Below are 15,485 nucleotides of genomic sequence, written 5' to 3'. Positions count from 1 at the left end.
AATAACTGTGGTAGATTAAAGTGCCATTGACCCTGAGAGGTGTCGAGGGGTGGGCTGATCTTGTGGTTAATAGTGGAAGACTGGACTTTCTACTTTTTATCTCTGACTCTGTCCTAGCTTTTTGTGTGACATTAATGTCTCAGGATAATCCTAAAAAGAAAAGCACTGGGCAGGTGAAGGAGCTTTGGGCATCAAAATCAGAAGGATGGCCTAGCTTGATTTAAAAAGCCCTGGCAATAGGAAACAGGACTAAAAACTAGCATGAAAAATATGACTGGCTTGAATAACAAGGAAAGGTGGTCTGGAGGTGCCGAAAAAGTACTGATTATTGTGAGGCTGGGAGTAACAGTTTTACAACAACCATTTGGAGTGGGACAGCTCTCCAAAACCACTTGAGTGTCCCACAGAAAACAATGACAACTGACTGCTCCCAGAACAGCAAAATGTCATGAACTTGGAGTAGGCAATTGAAAGCATAGGTCTGGGGAGAGAATCAGGTATTTTCTGAAAAGAATCTGATGTGATTTGGCACTTGGGCTTGTTGTGAGTACACTACATGTTTCTTGTGGTCTTTCATAGGCTTTGTAACTAGAATAAGCAGTAAGATGTACCAAAGCTGTTGATTTGTAAAAATCTGGTGTTTTAGTCTGGCTGACATAAAAGCCAGTTGTTAACTCTAGAAGAAACTGTATTTTACCTGGGTTTGTTTATGTGTTTTATTATTATTAATTGTTGTTACAAATGAGGCTAAAACTTGATGACAGTGTAGAAGATGCCTTGTGAAAATAAATGGAGCTAGTTGAAAGATTAATTAGTGTTTGCTTTGTTTTGATAACAGAGCAGTAATAAGTTTCTTTGTCTCTTTAGTCACATGATTAAGAGGAAGTTTTGATTCCATCATGGGCTGCTAAAAGAAGGAAAGAACACAGTTCCCTCTGTTATTTTTTCTTTTTTTTAGTGACATGAGGAAATTTCTTCCAAAGAGGAACATAGATGCTCATGTGTTTTTGAACAACTTTAAGATGAAACTTCCTATTTTCATACTCCATTTGATCTTAGCAGATGTTCATTGGACTTGCCTCACTACTTTATTGTTTAAAGACCATGATAAACTTCTTATACTTAACTATAGATGGTTGAATACTGTGTTTTATAAATTGCTAAAACATTTTAGGCAAAGCATTATGACCAGATTGCTCGTGTGATGTGTTATTTAGTGACTGTAGCTTACAATATCTTGGCTGACTGAGTTTGCTGAGAGTAAATTAGCTTAGACTCTTTACTTGATTCTCTGCAAATGATTCTTTACATATATAGATATCAAAATATGATAAAATAGTGATTTTTTAAAATTAAATGAATGTAAGGTAAACAGAATTTCCAAAGCGTCTCTAATGGTTTTTCATGCAATGCTGTTTGTCTTAATGACCACAGAAGGGGAAAACATTGTGTTTGTTTTCAGGATGTTGAACAAGTCCAATTCCTCCTGAACAGTTTCAGACACCTCGTGGTAGTTCATAGAGGTCTCTTTGTGCAGAAGTGATACTTGAAAGTATGGTGTTTCTGCTTGAAATGAGGGGTAAGGGAAAGGACCTCCTCAGGTTTTGGAATTCTTATCAATCCACTCTTAATTCCAAGAAAACCATCCCAGTGCAAAGCCCATCCTGACTCCTAGGTGTCTGGAGAAACAATACATCCACCTAGAGCCTGTTGTCATGTAAGCTGACTTGAGATGCTTTTTTTTTTGGATATTACCATTTGTCCAACAAAGTTTTTGATCAAGTTTTTGTTCTTGGTGATTCGGAAGCCGTCTGGCCTGAGTTGTGCACTGAATGTCTAAGTCCTCCTTTAAGCCTGACTTCTTTCATGTTAATTAGTGTTTGTGTGTGCTGGTCGTGAAGCCTTATTGTCAGCCCTGTAGGAAACTGGTTTTGGAAGAAAATGTTGCAGGTGTGGTAATAAAAACCTTTGAAATCCTTCAGCACGAAAGGTATATTTCAAGTTAAGGTGCTGTAGAAAGAATGAGAAAATGAGCCTTGGTTTACCATCAATGACTTTATTGAGGGTGTGTGTTCAGGAGAGGTGAAGTTCTGCTTTTTACTTTAGAACTGTCACTTCAGTTTAAAATACAGAGTGTTGTCAGCTACGCATCCCTTATCAGGAAGTAAGGTATTACTGTGTGCAATGCAAATATTGAGATAAGTATGAAAACCATAAAGAAATGGCCTTTCGGTTGAGACCAGCTGCTCTGGAAGGAGGACAGTGCAGGGTGGTGAAGGTGTTTACCTGTCCCATCTGTTTTTGTCTAAACTGATAGCATTTTACAAATTTCCCTCCCTTCAGTTATCGCAGTGACTGCTCTTGGGATTGTTTTTGTGCGGCAATCTAGCGTTGCTGTTGACTTGTGCTACTTGGTGCTGGATGTCATGGCCGTGCACCGGGAAGAGAGAAAGAGGAAAGCTTTCCCTTTAATGAAATTGCAGTAAAGTTGGAAGAGCTACTGACTTTTTCTTCACCCTACTTTATTATTTCTCTGATTTGAAAGGATTTTTTATTTGAGGATGATATAAATGCTTTTTTTCTGCAAATTTGGTACTGCTGTTCCTAGAAGCACCAACACTGTGCACATGTGTGCACGCATTTATTTTTGTACAAATCTGGGTAAGGTCCTTGATTTCAAGGTTCATGAAGGAAAGATTTGGCACAAATATCCCTGTGTTATTTACTTAAGCTTATGTGTTGCTACCATTTATTGTCTAAATTACTTTGCTGATGGATTGAGATGAAAATGTTTTCTTGGTGAAGGCAGATATTGTAGTTCAGATTTATTGTAATATTAAAGCTTTAAAAAAAGCATATGCCCTGTGTGGTATATTACATTAGCCAGCTACTCTGTGTCCCTCAAAAGCACTTAATAATCTATAGTTTCTAGATTTTCCCATGATGTGTAGTCAAGATAAAATGCAGTAATATTGATGTGGTATCCTGAACTTACTATGATTGTAATGTGACCTGTTTGAAGTAAGGAAATGTAAACAACATGTGTATTTGTAGTATACACATTTTTAAATTTTATTTTTTTTTTAAGGAAAACATTTATTTTAACCTGAAATAAGGAAACTTTGGAACCTAGAGAAAGCATCAGGAAAGCAGACATTGCATAATAGGAAAAAAGATGAGCTAAAATCTATTTTCTGTAAAAAAGGATACTCAGCTGAGTTTTCCATTTTCTGTTCTGTGTTGATTCAGATGACTTGTCATGCAGTTTATGCTGTGTGCATGAGAACCCAGCCAGAGCCCTTCAGCCCTGGGAGAAATCTGTGTTACTTGACTGTTCTTGATTTATCCCACTTGTGTCATTTTGGTCATGGTCAGAAGTGGGTGGAAGAGTTCAGTGCTTCTCTGATAAAAGAACTGTAGTGACATTTGCTTTGGCTAGGCATATATTGAAAGTGTTCTTACAGTTGAAAATATGAGGCTGGATTTTGGAGAAGTGGACTGTAGTTTACTTTTTGACTCTTACTCTGTCCATTTTTTTCATCAGTGAAGAAAATTACATCCTGTAATGAACAGTGTGTGATTCTGTGAAAGAAGGCAGTGTAACTTTGATGCTTCAAAGAACTGAATCAGCATCTGTGATTGACAAAATAAAAGGAAATAATACCAAAACTGAGATTTTTTTTTTTTTGGTAGAATTTCTTTTTCTTGTGCTCTGAATTATTATTATTTTTTTTTTTACAATATTTTTTTTCTATTGGGCTGTCACTCATAAGGCCCATCCCCGCTGAATGTCTTTAGGGAAGAATGGTTTATCTCCTTTTGTGGCAGTATTATTCTAAAATTTTAAGATGTGTCAATGTGGGGAAGTTAATGGTATTACAGAAATTGAGAATGTAATAGTCAAGCTTAATTAATTTTTGGCTTTGTTGTCCTTATTTTAAAATAAATGTGGAATTCAATTAAAAATAATCACTTGCTGGGAAGAAAACTCTGCTCTAAAGAAATCTAAAGCATTTGGGTTTATATTTTACTCTCCATTCACGTTGTCTTGTTTTTGAATGTACATTATTGCAATATACAGCACTAGGAAATCACAATCAGACTGGAAAGGCGTTTCCATTCAGTAGGTTTCACTGAGAGGTGCTATGAAAACCTTTCATCAGCTGGTTTGTGTGGAAAGGCCCAACTTCAGGGGGCATTTTTTTGTTTTTCTTTTATTAAAACACAGTTAACTACAAGGTCTGCCTTTCTGAAGGGCTTTAAAAATAAATTGCAAGAACAGATTTTGATTTTTACACAAATTTTCTCAATTTACCATAGCTTCAGCTTCATCTGGATGCTTGCCTGAGATCTTAAAACATTTTAAAAATGCATGTAATTATGCTGATACAGTTCCTCGTGTGGTTGCTGTTATATCTCTGTAAAAGTTTCTTGATGCTGATAGGAGTATTAATCTGTAGGGAGTGGAATAAATCCTGATGTGTGGCACCCTTGTAGTGATGTATTGGTCATTCAGAGGCCATTAACTGTAGTAAACTTTTCAATGTGAGGGATGTCCTACCTAAAGAAACAATGTCTGAGCCATCCTTCCTTGTTGCTCTTGCAGTGACAACCTCAGGCTAGTTCAGTAAGGTGCTGAGCATCTTCCAGCTTGTGTGGCAGCTGCCCGAGGGGGCAGCCCTCTGCACATCCCTGTGCCCAGCATGTGTGTGCCTCTCTGCATCTGGGGAGGGCTGGGACTGACACCTTTCTCTCCCTGACCCTGGAGAGTGACTCATCTGTAGCTCTCCTTGGCCATGCTCATGCTAAGCTCCATAAAATGATGAGCAAGATTTTTCCACACATGCCGCAATGCTTTTCACAGCAACAGCTTATGGCTGTATGCTAATTGTTGTCCTCTGCTGGGAAGCTGGTGTGGCTTTTGCCACCAAAGCTATTTTAGTGCAGCTTCTGCATTTTTTTGACAGTCAAAATGAAGATTTCATCTTCGTTGCAATCTGTTTTTCTGCCTGTTTTAGAGCAGACAGCGTGGTGTATTTGTATTTAATAATTTTTGTGGTTTAAACCCTGAGTCAGTGAAGGCCAATTTTTCTGCATGCATCATGCTACTGAATATCTCTGTCACTCCCATCTCCCCTCTTCACTGTCCCTTGTGCATGTACAGCAATAACAGTGTTGGGTGCTTGCTGGGTGCAAGGGAAAACAACTTTTCATACAGAGGTACAGTTTGGGCTGAGCTGCCACAATACATAGTTACTGGCTGTGGTTATGCTATGTGAAATAGATTTAACATGTCTGAGACCAGAGTGGCTATTGTGAAGAACCTCCTGTGGTGATCCCAGTGAAAGGGAATAGATTAGCCATGAGACAAATCCTGCCCTCTAAGACAAAATTGAGACATGCAGTAGGCTATTACAACCTCTCTTGTGCTGCTTTTATGGATACTTCAGGCCACTCTGGTCAGTCCAGCTCTTCTGACCACAGTAAATTCTCTAAATATGTTTTGCTTTACTGTCTGTCGCTGTCCAGTTTTGTCCAGTATAGAAGAATCATAACTGTAATGCCTAGAAGTCTTGAAAGTGCCTATGTGTGCATGGAAAAGGCAAATTATGCATGAAATGTATAGTGCTGCTGTGTTTGAACAATGCAATCTGTAGGTGGCTAAAGGGCTAACTAAATTGCAGGCATAATGAAGGCTCTGTGGTATTTAGTATATGTTCTGTCAGCATTAAGCAGTCACCTTGTAAATATATGTTAATTTTGAAGGAGTAACTGACCTTTTTAATATTAATTGAAATGTCTCGTGTTTAGAGGTTGGTGCTATCCTAGAAGAGACAGAAGCCTGTGACTGGTGGAGCCTGGGTGCCATTCTTTTTGAACTCCTCACTGGGAAGGTAAGGCTGGGGGCTAGTTACTTAATAAAACTGACTTCTTGGCCAGTAGTTTCTCACAAGTGGTATGCCCAGTTGTCGTTCCCTTGCTTGTCTCTCTCATGTGTTTTGCCAACTTGAGTATGCTCAATTTACTTAGTCTTCAGACCAAAGAAACAGGACATGCTCAAGCTTCATTAGAACAGCTTGGTAAAGCCTTATCAAACTCAGGACTGAAAAAAGAACCTAAACCATGCTACCCTCTTAACCACAGTGAAATCAAAGTTCTCTAACATTCCACCTGTACTTCTACAAAAATTTTGCTCTGCTAGTTTCAGTATTATTTCCTGGGACTGCGTAGAAGCCATGTGTTGCTGTTAGACATTAATTCAGTATTTTGACACAAAGATTGCTCAGCCAAATCAAACCGGAGATTGGTTTGCAGTTCTGAACAAAGAAAGCAAAGTCCACCAAATTCCCAGACTTTTCAAGTTTGAGAAATAGAACAGAAGCTCTAAGACGTAAATGTTCTAAAGGTGTATCTGCAGGACATAAGTGCCTGTAGACATTCCTCCCCAGATCAGTACCTCATACTAGGAAGCACTGAAATTTCAGCTGTTTGCATGTATACTAGGAGATAATCCAACTCTACAGTTTTTAAATTAATTATTGTGTCTGCCTGTTTTGATTTTTTTTTCCTTATTTTCCTTTTCTTCTCCAGTCTCTGGTTGAGTGCCATCCATCAGGAATCAATACTCACACTTCTTTGAGTATACCAGACCATGTATCGAAGGAAGCCAGATCACTGATTCAGCAAGTAAGTGAGGGGAAAATTTGTTTTCTATATGTACACGTGTAGATGGGACAAATACTTACCTACCTGAGTTGGTCTGGTGAAGTAAATGTAGAAAGAGAAAGCTGCTGGTAGGAATGTGGATGGCTCTTTTGTCAGGGCTGATGAATTTTGCCCAGTTGTCTTGTTGCATCTGGAAACGTTTGACTTCTCCTACCAGCTGTGTCTGTAGAAAACTAGAGTACTTTGCCATTTCTTCAAAGAACAAGCTTGGCAAATGCTGAGTGCTTTGGAAACACCTGCTGGTGAGGCATGAGCATTTTAGAAGTTCTGCCCTAAATGCTTGTGGAAATATTTGTCATGAATTAATCTAAAAAGTTTTTATGCCAATTCAGAAAGACAGCTCAAAGTACTATGAAACCTGTAACACACTGATTAGAAGTTATGACCTTGGCGCAGTTGAAAATCTGTAGCTGTTCTCCAGGAAACCTTCTGGATGCCATTTGTTAGGAAAAGTACTGTGAACACAATGACTTTTGTAGTGAGAAGATAACTGGTAGGTTGGATGAAAGGCAGAGTAGGAATCTGTAAAATATAGACAAGCTTCCAGACTGATACACCATTTTCAGCCTACTGGAAATAGTATTGTCTGATGGTTTTAGTTTACTCTTAGCTTTAGGTATTCATGACTGAACTTCTAGTACAGGGTCTTGAAATTCAGGTAGTGTGATCTTCCTTCTAGTTAATTTTGGTGTAACTGAGGAAGTGGTGTCTAGATCTGACCTGTTCCACTTGAGAAGAATAAGTGATACATGTGAACTGTGCTGCTTGGCTTTGAAGAATATATTGCTAGTTGATGCATAAATAATGACAACACTTAGATGAACACTTAACAGAACAGAGTGGCAAAAGTAGTTCTTGAGGAAAACGAAGGAAAGAGATTTTGAAAATTCAGTGAGTCAAAAGACCCAGTGACAGATAGATTTCTGTGCCATTACTGTGAAATGATTAGTGGAAATGGAACTAGATGGTTGGATGCCACCTATTTTGACTAGGTGACATGAAGTCACTGAAGGTGAAAGCATGTGTCTGTGTGTTTCTGGCAAAGGTAGAAAGGGAAATGACTGAAGAAAAATCCCATTTTTATGTAATCTGCATTTATGCTGTTAGATGGTAGCAAATTGTTACCCTTACCCACAGGTGCTATAGAACACAAATGGCTGAGGGAAAGCGAAACAACACTTAATGAAGGGAATTCTTCCCATTAAGACGAGAAGACAAATGAAGTTGTCCAGTTCATGTTTCCCTGCCAGTGTAGGATTGTTTTTTCACGGTAGACTAATGTATTGCCTATTATCACATATGCCAAAGAGTGTCTCTTTTGCCACTTGTGGTTTAAGTAGCAAATGTACTTCTGCCACTCGCAGCTATGTTACAAGGCCAATTTTTTCTCCCCAGTGCCTGTTAGGTCAAGTGTCTAGTGTAGGGTGGTGACTTATCTGGGGGAGGTTTGGCTGTATGAAGCAGTAAATCACATTTTTGTTGTGTGACTATCCAAGGAAGCTGCCATTCATTGCTGAGGAAGCCTTGTCAGGAAAAGGAAGAGAGCTCTCTTGGCATGGATAGCAATTTGTCATTGTGACTTTCCTTCCCCCCACTGCCAAGGGTAAACAGGTCAAAACATCACAGAATAACTCTCCAGAATCAATGTTCAGCTATACAAAAAATTGAGTCAGGCGTTGTCTCCTGCTGTGGCTTCCAGTCCAGGTGACTTAATTGTAAACACCTTCTTCATTTAGCCAGTGTCTAAGAAAACAGAGATCTCTTTATTTCTGGTGAAAGATGAAGTTTTTGGGCGTTTCTTAATGTTTGTTTGGTATTTTGCACCCAATATTTTTTTCAGGCACCTTCAGGTTTTTCTACCAACAACATATGCAATGTGACTTTTCAATAGTTGCAGTTTGTGTTGCATTTGTTTTCTAACATTAAAGTTCTGCTGGAAGGACAAACTCCAGAAAATAAGCGACCATGCTTACTTTCCGTATGCTGGTGCTTCTTGCATTTCAGCAGAAGGCAGAGACACCCTGGCTGCATCTGGGTGTGTGTGCTGGCTTGTGGGAGATACTGGATCAGCACCATTCGTTGTCAGCGAGCTACCTTTACTATGTGACATTATGACTGCAAATAGCTGAGCCGTCTTAAAATGTGAAAATTCCTATGTTTATGGATGTAGGCTCTCTTAGATGTTGACTGCATCAAGATATGAATACACCTTTTTCCAAGTGACAACTGGGAGAAGTTACCCTAATAGCTGTTGCAAGAAAGAAATCATGCCTTTGTACTGGCTGTAATTGAATAGAGTATAAACAGTTCTCTAACACTGCAAAATATTTTTGTGTGCCTTTATTAGTCTCTTTGGAGTTTATCTTTGCATTCCCTTTTATATGGATTGGTATCTTTAAACAGATGTAAATATTGTGATTTCCTTTTCACATGAATTCAGCATGTGATGTACAACTAAAAAGCAAACGAGGTGCTGAATTTCAGGAAATTTCCATTAAACCATTACACTGTTTTGTTTCTTTCACTGGGGTTTTGATTTTTCAGTTTTAGGCCATTTGTAGGACTCTCTAAAACTTTTTTTTTTTGTTTTTTTTTTTTTAGGAAATAGAGAACTGGCTATGTTATCCTGATATTTCAGTACCAACTCACAGTTTATGAAATGGAAAGTTACAGACCACTATCCCCGATGTAGCCAGAACGCAGTGGTGTGAGCAAAGGTTAACATGAACAAACGCAGTGTCCAGAGTTCTACTGATGCAGGCTCAGGCTGCTGCTGTCTCTTTTTTAAATGAGGTTGCACTTAAAATGAAGTCCCAGTGTGCAGTGCTTTGGGGAATTGCATGCTGTGATCAGTAGTCTCTGAAGACTGTAACACTGAGACTCAAGGAAAGGAGAGTCTTCTTCCTTTTACTTGATTTTAGGAATTTCAAGTATGCTTTTGCACTCTTGAAAGTAATTCATAGAGCAGGAAAACAGTAGGATGTCCCTTACCTTAGACCTTTCTGGAACTTTTAAGCAGTTGTTTTTGTTCTTACTCACTGACTCATATATATATGTTTCTTTTATATCAAGCTTTTGCAGTTTAATCCTGCGGAGCGTCTTGGTGCTGGCGTTGCTGGTGTTGAAGACATCAAATCTCATCCATTTTTTGCCCTTATAGAATGGGCAGATCTGCAGAGATGAGAGACACATGCCCTCTGAACAAACTCAGGTCAACTGGACAAGTTTCTCTGGCACAGGAGCACCCTTACTTGCTTCCTTTGGATGTCTCAAACCATTTGGATGTGGTGGCTAAAGGATGCTGGAGCAATTGGGCCAAAAGTGAACACTTTTAACAGAAATCACTGGTTGTACAGGGTGCTGACTTATTTTTATGACAACTGGTTGCTATGTGTGTGTAAGTCCTTTCATCAAAGGGAGGTTTGTGAGGCAACTCCTGGGCAGCATGTTTAGCACTGCCAGCTTGTCAGCTGAGTAGAAACAGGAATGTCCTCCTGATGGTTTGTCTGATGATGGAAGTGTCTACAGACTGTGCCAGTTGAAAGTATTTTTTTATAGTGTCAATAGACCATTTCCCTATGTTAAGTGCAGCTCTTTGGGGGGGTGGAGAAAGAAGAAACAAATAATTTATTAATGGTATATGCTAAATAAAATACTAATATGCTTTATGCAAAAGTTGACATTAAAAATAATATATCCATTAAAAATTAAGAAAGCTGTTGCATAATACTGTGGAATGTGTCTTGAAATAGCATATCATTTCCCACTCTGGAAGGAGCATATAAAAGGCAAATAATGCTGTCAGATGTTGTACTTTGTTGGCTGGCAATGTCTGTTTAAAACTCTTGACTCTGTTGTATTTGATGAGCTACCTATAAAGTCACTACAGAAAGGGAAATCTCTTCCTCAGCCGGATAAACACTGCTTTAGCACTCTCATAAGGAGCAAGAAAACGTAACACTAAATAAATGTATAGATAAAAAAGGAAAAAACTCTTCTCTCATCACTGCAGCCACTGCTTTATCACTTAATGAACTTTACTTCCTCTAAGTGTCCTATTTTTAGCTGATACTTCAGGAAAAAAACCTTTCTGCTCATGTTCTTGTGCTTGAGGAAGCTTCTGAACTCCCCTGTTTGTTTGTTAATAGTCTTAATAAATCAGAGAAAGCCTTCACCCACTCTGCTGCTTGAACAGGAAGAAGCCTGGGATTTGCTCATGCCAAATGACTAAGTGACATCTCTGAGCAAACCCTAGTGGGTAAGACTTGGGCATGAGCCAATTAGCTGACCTGTTTGTTTGTTAGAAAGGTCTGGAGAATGGGAGAAGAATACAGGACATGCAGAATATTTTGCTGAGCACTGCTGTTACTGCTAAGCAGCCATGCTTGTATGGGTTCCCGATGTACTGCAATGCCTGTACAGATTATGGATCTGTGGGGTTTTTCCTAAATGTCCCCTTTGCTCGCGCTCTTTTTTTTTCTCTTTTTCTTCTCCCCAGCTTTATCCGGAGAACAAAGGGCAAATTCCTTTGGGAAAGTGAGGTGACAGCAATGATTATTGAATTTACAACCCAAAAAAAAAAAGTATCCCTCCATTTGTATTTTAGCAGTGTATTTTATGGGCACTCCCAAAAGTGCATCTGCACAATCTCCATCTGTTAGACACCAGTCGGTGTATTCAAATAAAGTGGAAAAGGAAAATGCTTCACTTAAACAAAGGAAATCTGGAAACTTTTTTTTTTCCTTTTTAAATTATTCCACTCCCCTCTTTTTTTTTTTTTCTTTTTTTTTGTCTTCCCTTTCTTGTGATCGCTAGGCCAGCAGAGGGGCTGTCACAACACTGCAGGTTGTAACCAGGTCACTAGTATCACTGCCTACGGAGTGCTGTCCAAGATTACATCACTTTCAGAAACTGTGTTTCAACCTACCACCCTCTGGCTTCATAACAGGAACTCCCTCAGGTGAGCCACAGGAACAACTTCCTGCGCCCATCGGGTCGGAAATCTCTAATGCAGAGACCAAGCTGATCCGGAGCTTCCTTCCAGCACTGCCCTGGCTGTGACTTTGGAGAGGGCTCACTGCTCAAGGGAAGCCTCCCTCCATTTAGCCACCTGACTCCATCCCTGAGCCTCTCTAGCCTAGCCACTAGATAATGTTGTTGCCCGTGTTGATCTGTCCCATTGCATTTGCCTGGTGATAACTGTAAAAAAAAAAAGTATTTTCCATGTTCCTTTGAAATGCTCCCTTTTTCAGGTTGTGCCTGTGTGCCAGTTGCAAGCAAAGGCAGGATAAGACAGCGCAGGAGCATGAGCTGGTTTCCGTGAGCAGCAGAAGGAAAACCCTGTTCTAGCAGAAACCAGACGACCAATCACTCTCACTGCAAAGCATTCAGTTTAATTAATGACACCAAAATATTCTTTTTCAAGTATGTTAGTAGTGAGGAAATCTAGACCCCAGAGAGTGGAAGGATTAGGACACTTGGCAAGATGACTTGCCAGAAATGAACATTTGAGATGCTACAGGTTTCTGTAACATTACCAATGACTCAGCTAATGGTTTTGTCAAGGGAAGCACAGTCTTGAGTTTATTGCACAAAAACAATCCTGCCTCTTATCTTTGTTTTTTTTCTTTGAACATGCATTATGTTGTATTAGTGTTTACATGTATTCCTTTAATAAACAAAACCTTTCAAGCCTAATTCAGACTTTGCATTTCTGAACTTTATGTTTAGTTCTTGAAGACTCACCTTCTTATCTGATCAATGCTTTTTGTCCTTGGCTTTAATGACTTGAAATGTTCTAGATACCTTCTTTTTGGTGCCTCTTCTGAAGCCCTGTGGTGCACATCTCCATTTTGCTGACCATCCATTCCCACTTCCTTCTGTTACACCTAATGACTAATAGCAAAACAAATCAGTGCCTTTTTGTTCACAGGAATTAGTGACGGTTTATGTAAAACACAGTAAAATAAACCTGTAAATTTACCTATTCTCCTGTTGGTATTCAGCTAAGGCAGATGACACGCTTAGGGCATCTCGAAATGGTAATTCATTGCACCCAGTTGAACCACTCTGTAATGTTCTTTTGTCCTACTAGGAAAAACTGGGAGACAAAATATTTGAAGGCTTCCACTGGGTGGAATTGCTGTGAGGTGAGGCAAGGAACTCACAGAAGAAATTGCATTTCATGAAATGCAAGGGGCATAACTTTGAATGGCTGTGTTCACAGCTTCTGTGCTTGTAGCACCGCTCCTATATCTCCTGTTGAAAATCACCTCGCAGACAGCAGTCACTGTCACGCTGACTCTCCGCACACCTTTGGGATGCTGAGTCGGCAGGGTTACCCTCGCTGGAACATCCACCGGCTCCTCTCTCCAGTGCTAAACCTGTTCCTTGGTGTGTCCCTGCAGCGAAGGGCACTGGGATGAAGAAGGCTGGGGAGGTCAGCCCTCTCAAATTAAGCACTCAGCATAACAAGGTACAGGGAAGTGTGAAGTAAACCACTATGGGATTTTTTTTTTTTATTTTAGTGTGGTGTCATTTGTTTTCTCAAGGACACTGAGTAGGAAGCTGGAGAAACAGAAACTTCCTCTCTGGTGAGATTTATGGTAGGGATTTTAGCAATAAAATGAAAAAGTACATTTGTTGATTTCTTTGGGTTTGTGCTTTCTGTGAGGGCTTTGCTGTGAGCTGAGCGCTGTGGCTCCGGGCTGCTGCCTGGCCACACGCTCTGTGTGAGCCTGCGACTGGTCTGTCTGGGTCTGAACACCCCAATGTCCTCATCCAGTCAGCAGCATCTGCGGCTGCAGAGCACCTCTCCCAGCTGGCCCTCAGCTCTGTGCATCTTCTGAGCTGTAGGTAGCTTTCAAATCAGAGCTCCATGGGTTTTTGCAGGCTCTAAGATGTTTGGTGGACAGGATTTCTTTGCCTGCAGCAGCACCCTGTTAAGTGCAGCCCAGTCCCCCACCTCAGCAGCTTGTTATGTCAGGGCTGCCTAGTCTCGCTGCATGGTGTCTTTGGGGTACTGCTGGAGGTGCTGCTGGAGAGGCATTTTGTGTGGCCAGTGCCTGTTGTGTCCTTTGACCATGCTCCTGCCCAGCAGACTCCTGCGTGGTGTGGTGGGCCAGACCTCCCATGGGCTCTCTCTCTGCAGCGGCATGTGGCACCACGCACGGTAATGGTCATTGTTTAGTGTATGCCCACCAATAAATGGTAGGCTGGGGCTTAGTGAGGACCAGACCAGACCTGGGGCTTTGGGCATCCCGAATGCTTGAGGACTTTCTGTGTAGTTGCACCTCCGGGGCTGGACTGTATGCGGGTGCTGCAGGAGGACAAGTGCCTTGACAAGGTCACCCAGCTGGGGCACAGCTTCTGCTTAGGTGAAGGGGGTGAGATGGGGGAGCGAGGGACTGGGCCAAGCAGCTGCGGGGGCCTGGCAGCCACAGCGAGGGTGTGGGATGTGCATGAGGGGCTGAGGCAGCCCCCAGGACAGGGTGCCTTGTGTGGCTCCAGCTGCCGTTTGGGAAGGGGTGGCAGAGCCAACTCCCAGAGGGGGAATGGGACTTGCTTAAAAGGTGCCGAGCAGCTGCTGCTGGCAGCAGTGGTTTGGACTGGCAGCACATGGTTGTCTGCTGAGCCGCGGGGCCGGTGGAGGGCTGGTTGCTTCCTGAGCCATCTGCATGAGCAGAGCTGTGGAGCCCTGGCCCAAAGGTTGCAGTGTCCTAAAGAAAATCTCAACTTCTGAGGGGCAAAGCGATGGAAGCGATCCCACCGTCTGCTAGGGCCGTGCGGTGAAATCTCCCGCACCCCTGCTGCTGGGCAGAGGAGGCTAATCAGGGTGCAGCAGAGAGGATGCTCCAGACTCCTGGCAGCGGGTGACAGCTTGATGTGCTGCCCCAACAGGACCTCACTGTCTCTTGGCAGAGCAGAGGCTCTCCTTCTCCAAAGACAGCTCTGCCTCTGTCTTCTTGGCCCAGGGACCCATCAGGAGGGATTAGAGCTGCTGCCAGATGACTGCAGTGGTACTGTGAGGCACGGGAGGGCTGGGGAAGTGTGCAAGGCTGGGCAGTGGGGAATTGCTGTCCTCTTGGGAAGGCTGCAGGTGGTTACCTTGATACTTTTCTGTTGAGATCCTAAAGTTGGCAAGTTTGGGAGAACTCCTTCTGGGGGCTATAAAGTTAGACCAGCCAGTTGGCAAGTGATAGAGCTGGATGAAGATGGACTAGCCAAGGAAAGAAGAGATGTTGTTGAGGTCAGTGATCTCTTAGCCTTGCTCACCTCTTTATGCTTTGCCTTGGAGGCAAGAGACATTTTGCCTTGGTATAACCTCACTTCTGCCAGTTTCTGCCATCCCCCTCCATAGCTGAGCTATTTATTTCCAGGATATTTTCTCGCTTTGCCCAGCTGTCTTCATCCATGTCCTGTGTTACATCCTTCAGCCTTGGTCACAGATTTTCTTGCCCTTTCTGTGCTTTTGATTCTGAAATGTTGCCCCAAAATACTGGGACACAGGAGTAGATTATTAGATACAGCTGTTATCCCCACAAAGTGATGAAAGCAGAGAGAGGATTACTCCCACAAAATGAAAGCACAGGGATTGTAAAAGCGTTAGGAAATTGGTTATCCCAGCAGCTTGTGAGTAATGGGAGTTTTATGGCACCTTGCACAGTGGTGGGATAACGAGGAAGGAGCCTCCATGAGAGGGACCAGTGCTGCGCCATGATTTAGAGCATGATGCTGGCCAGCTATGCTCCATTTGGGGT

At 41.6% G+C, this 15,485-nt stretch overlaps 1 protein-coding gene across 1 annotated transcript in view; it reads left to right on the top strand.

Annotated features, from left to right (window-relative positions):
- RPS6KC1 (ribosomal protein S6 kinase C1) overlaps positions 1-12,423 on the top strand; it is an 88,077-nt gene extending 75,654 nt beyond the window's left edge. Inside the window, exons 14-16 of the mRNA XM_027723745.2 lie at positions 5,812-5,894; positions 6,592-6,687; positions 9,799-12,423. Coding sequence (XP_027579546.1) covers positions 5,812-5,894; positions 6,592-6,687; positions 9,799-9,909 — 290 coding nt within the window. The 3' untranslated portion in view covers positions 9,910-12,423. The remainder of the gene's footprint in view (positions 1-5,811; positions 5,895-6,591; positions 6,688-9,798) is intronic.
- Positions 12,424-15,485: the final 3,062 nt, after the last annotated feature.

Source organism: Pipra filicauda, unplaced genomic scaffold, assembly GCF_003945595.2.
Source record: "Pipra filicauda isolate LSUMZ 115617 unplaced genomic scaffold, ASM394559v2 scaffold221_size1283894_pilon, whole genome shotgun sequence".
NCBI classification, from domain to species: domain Eukaryota; kingdom Metazoa; phylum Chordata; class Aves; order Passeriformes; family Pipridae; genus Pipra; species Pipra filicauda.
This window is presented reverse-complemented; position numbering and strand designations above follow the sequence as displayed.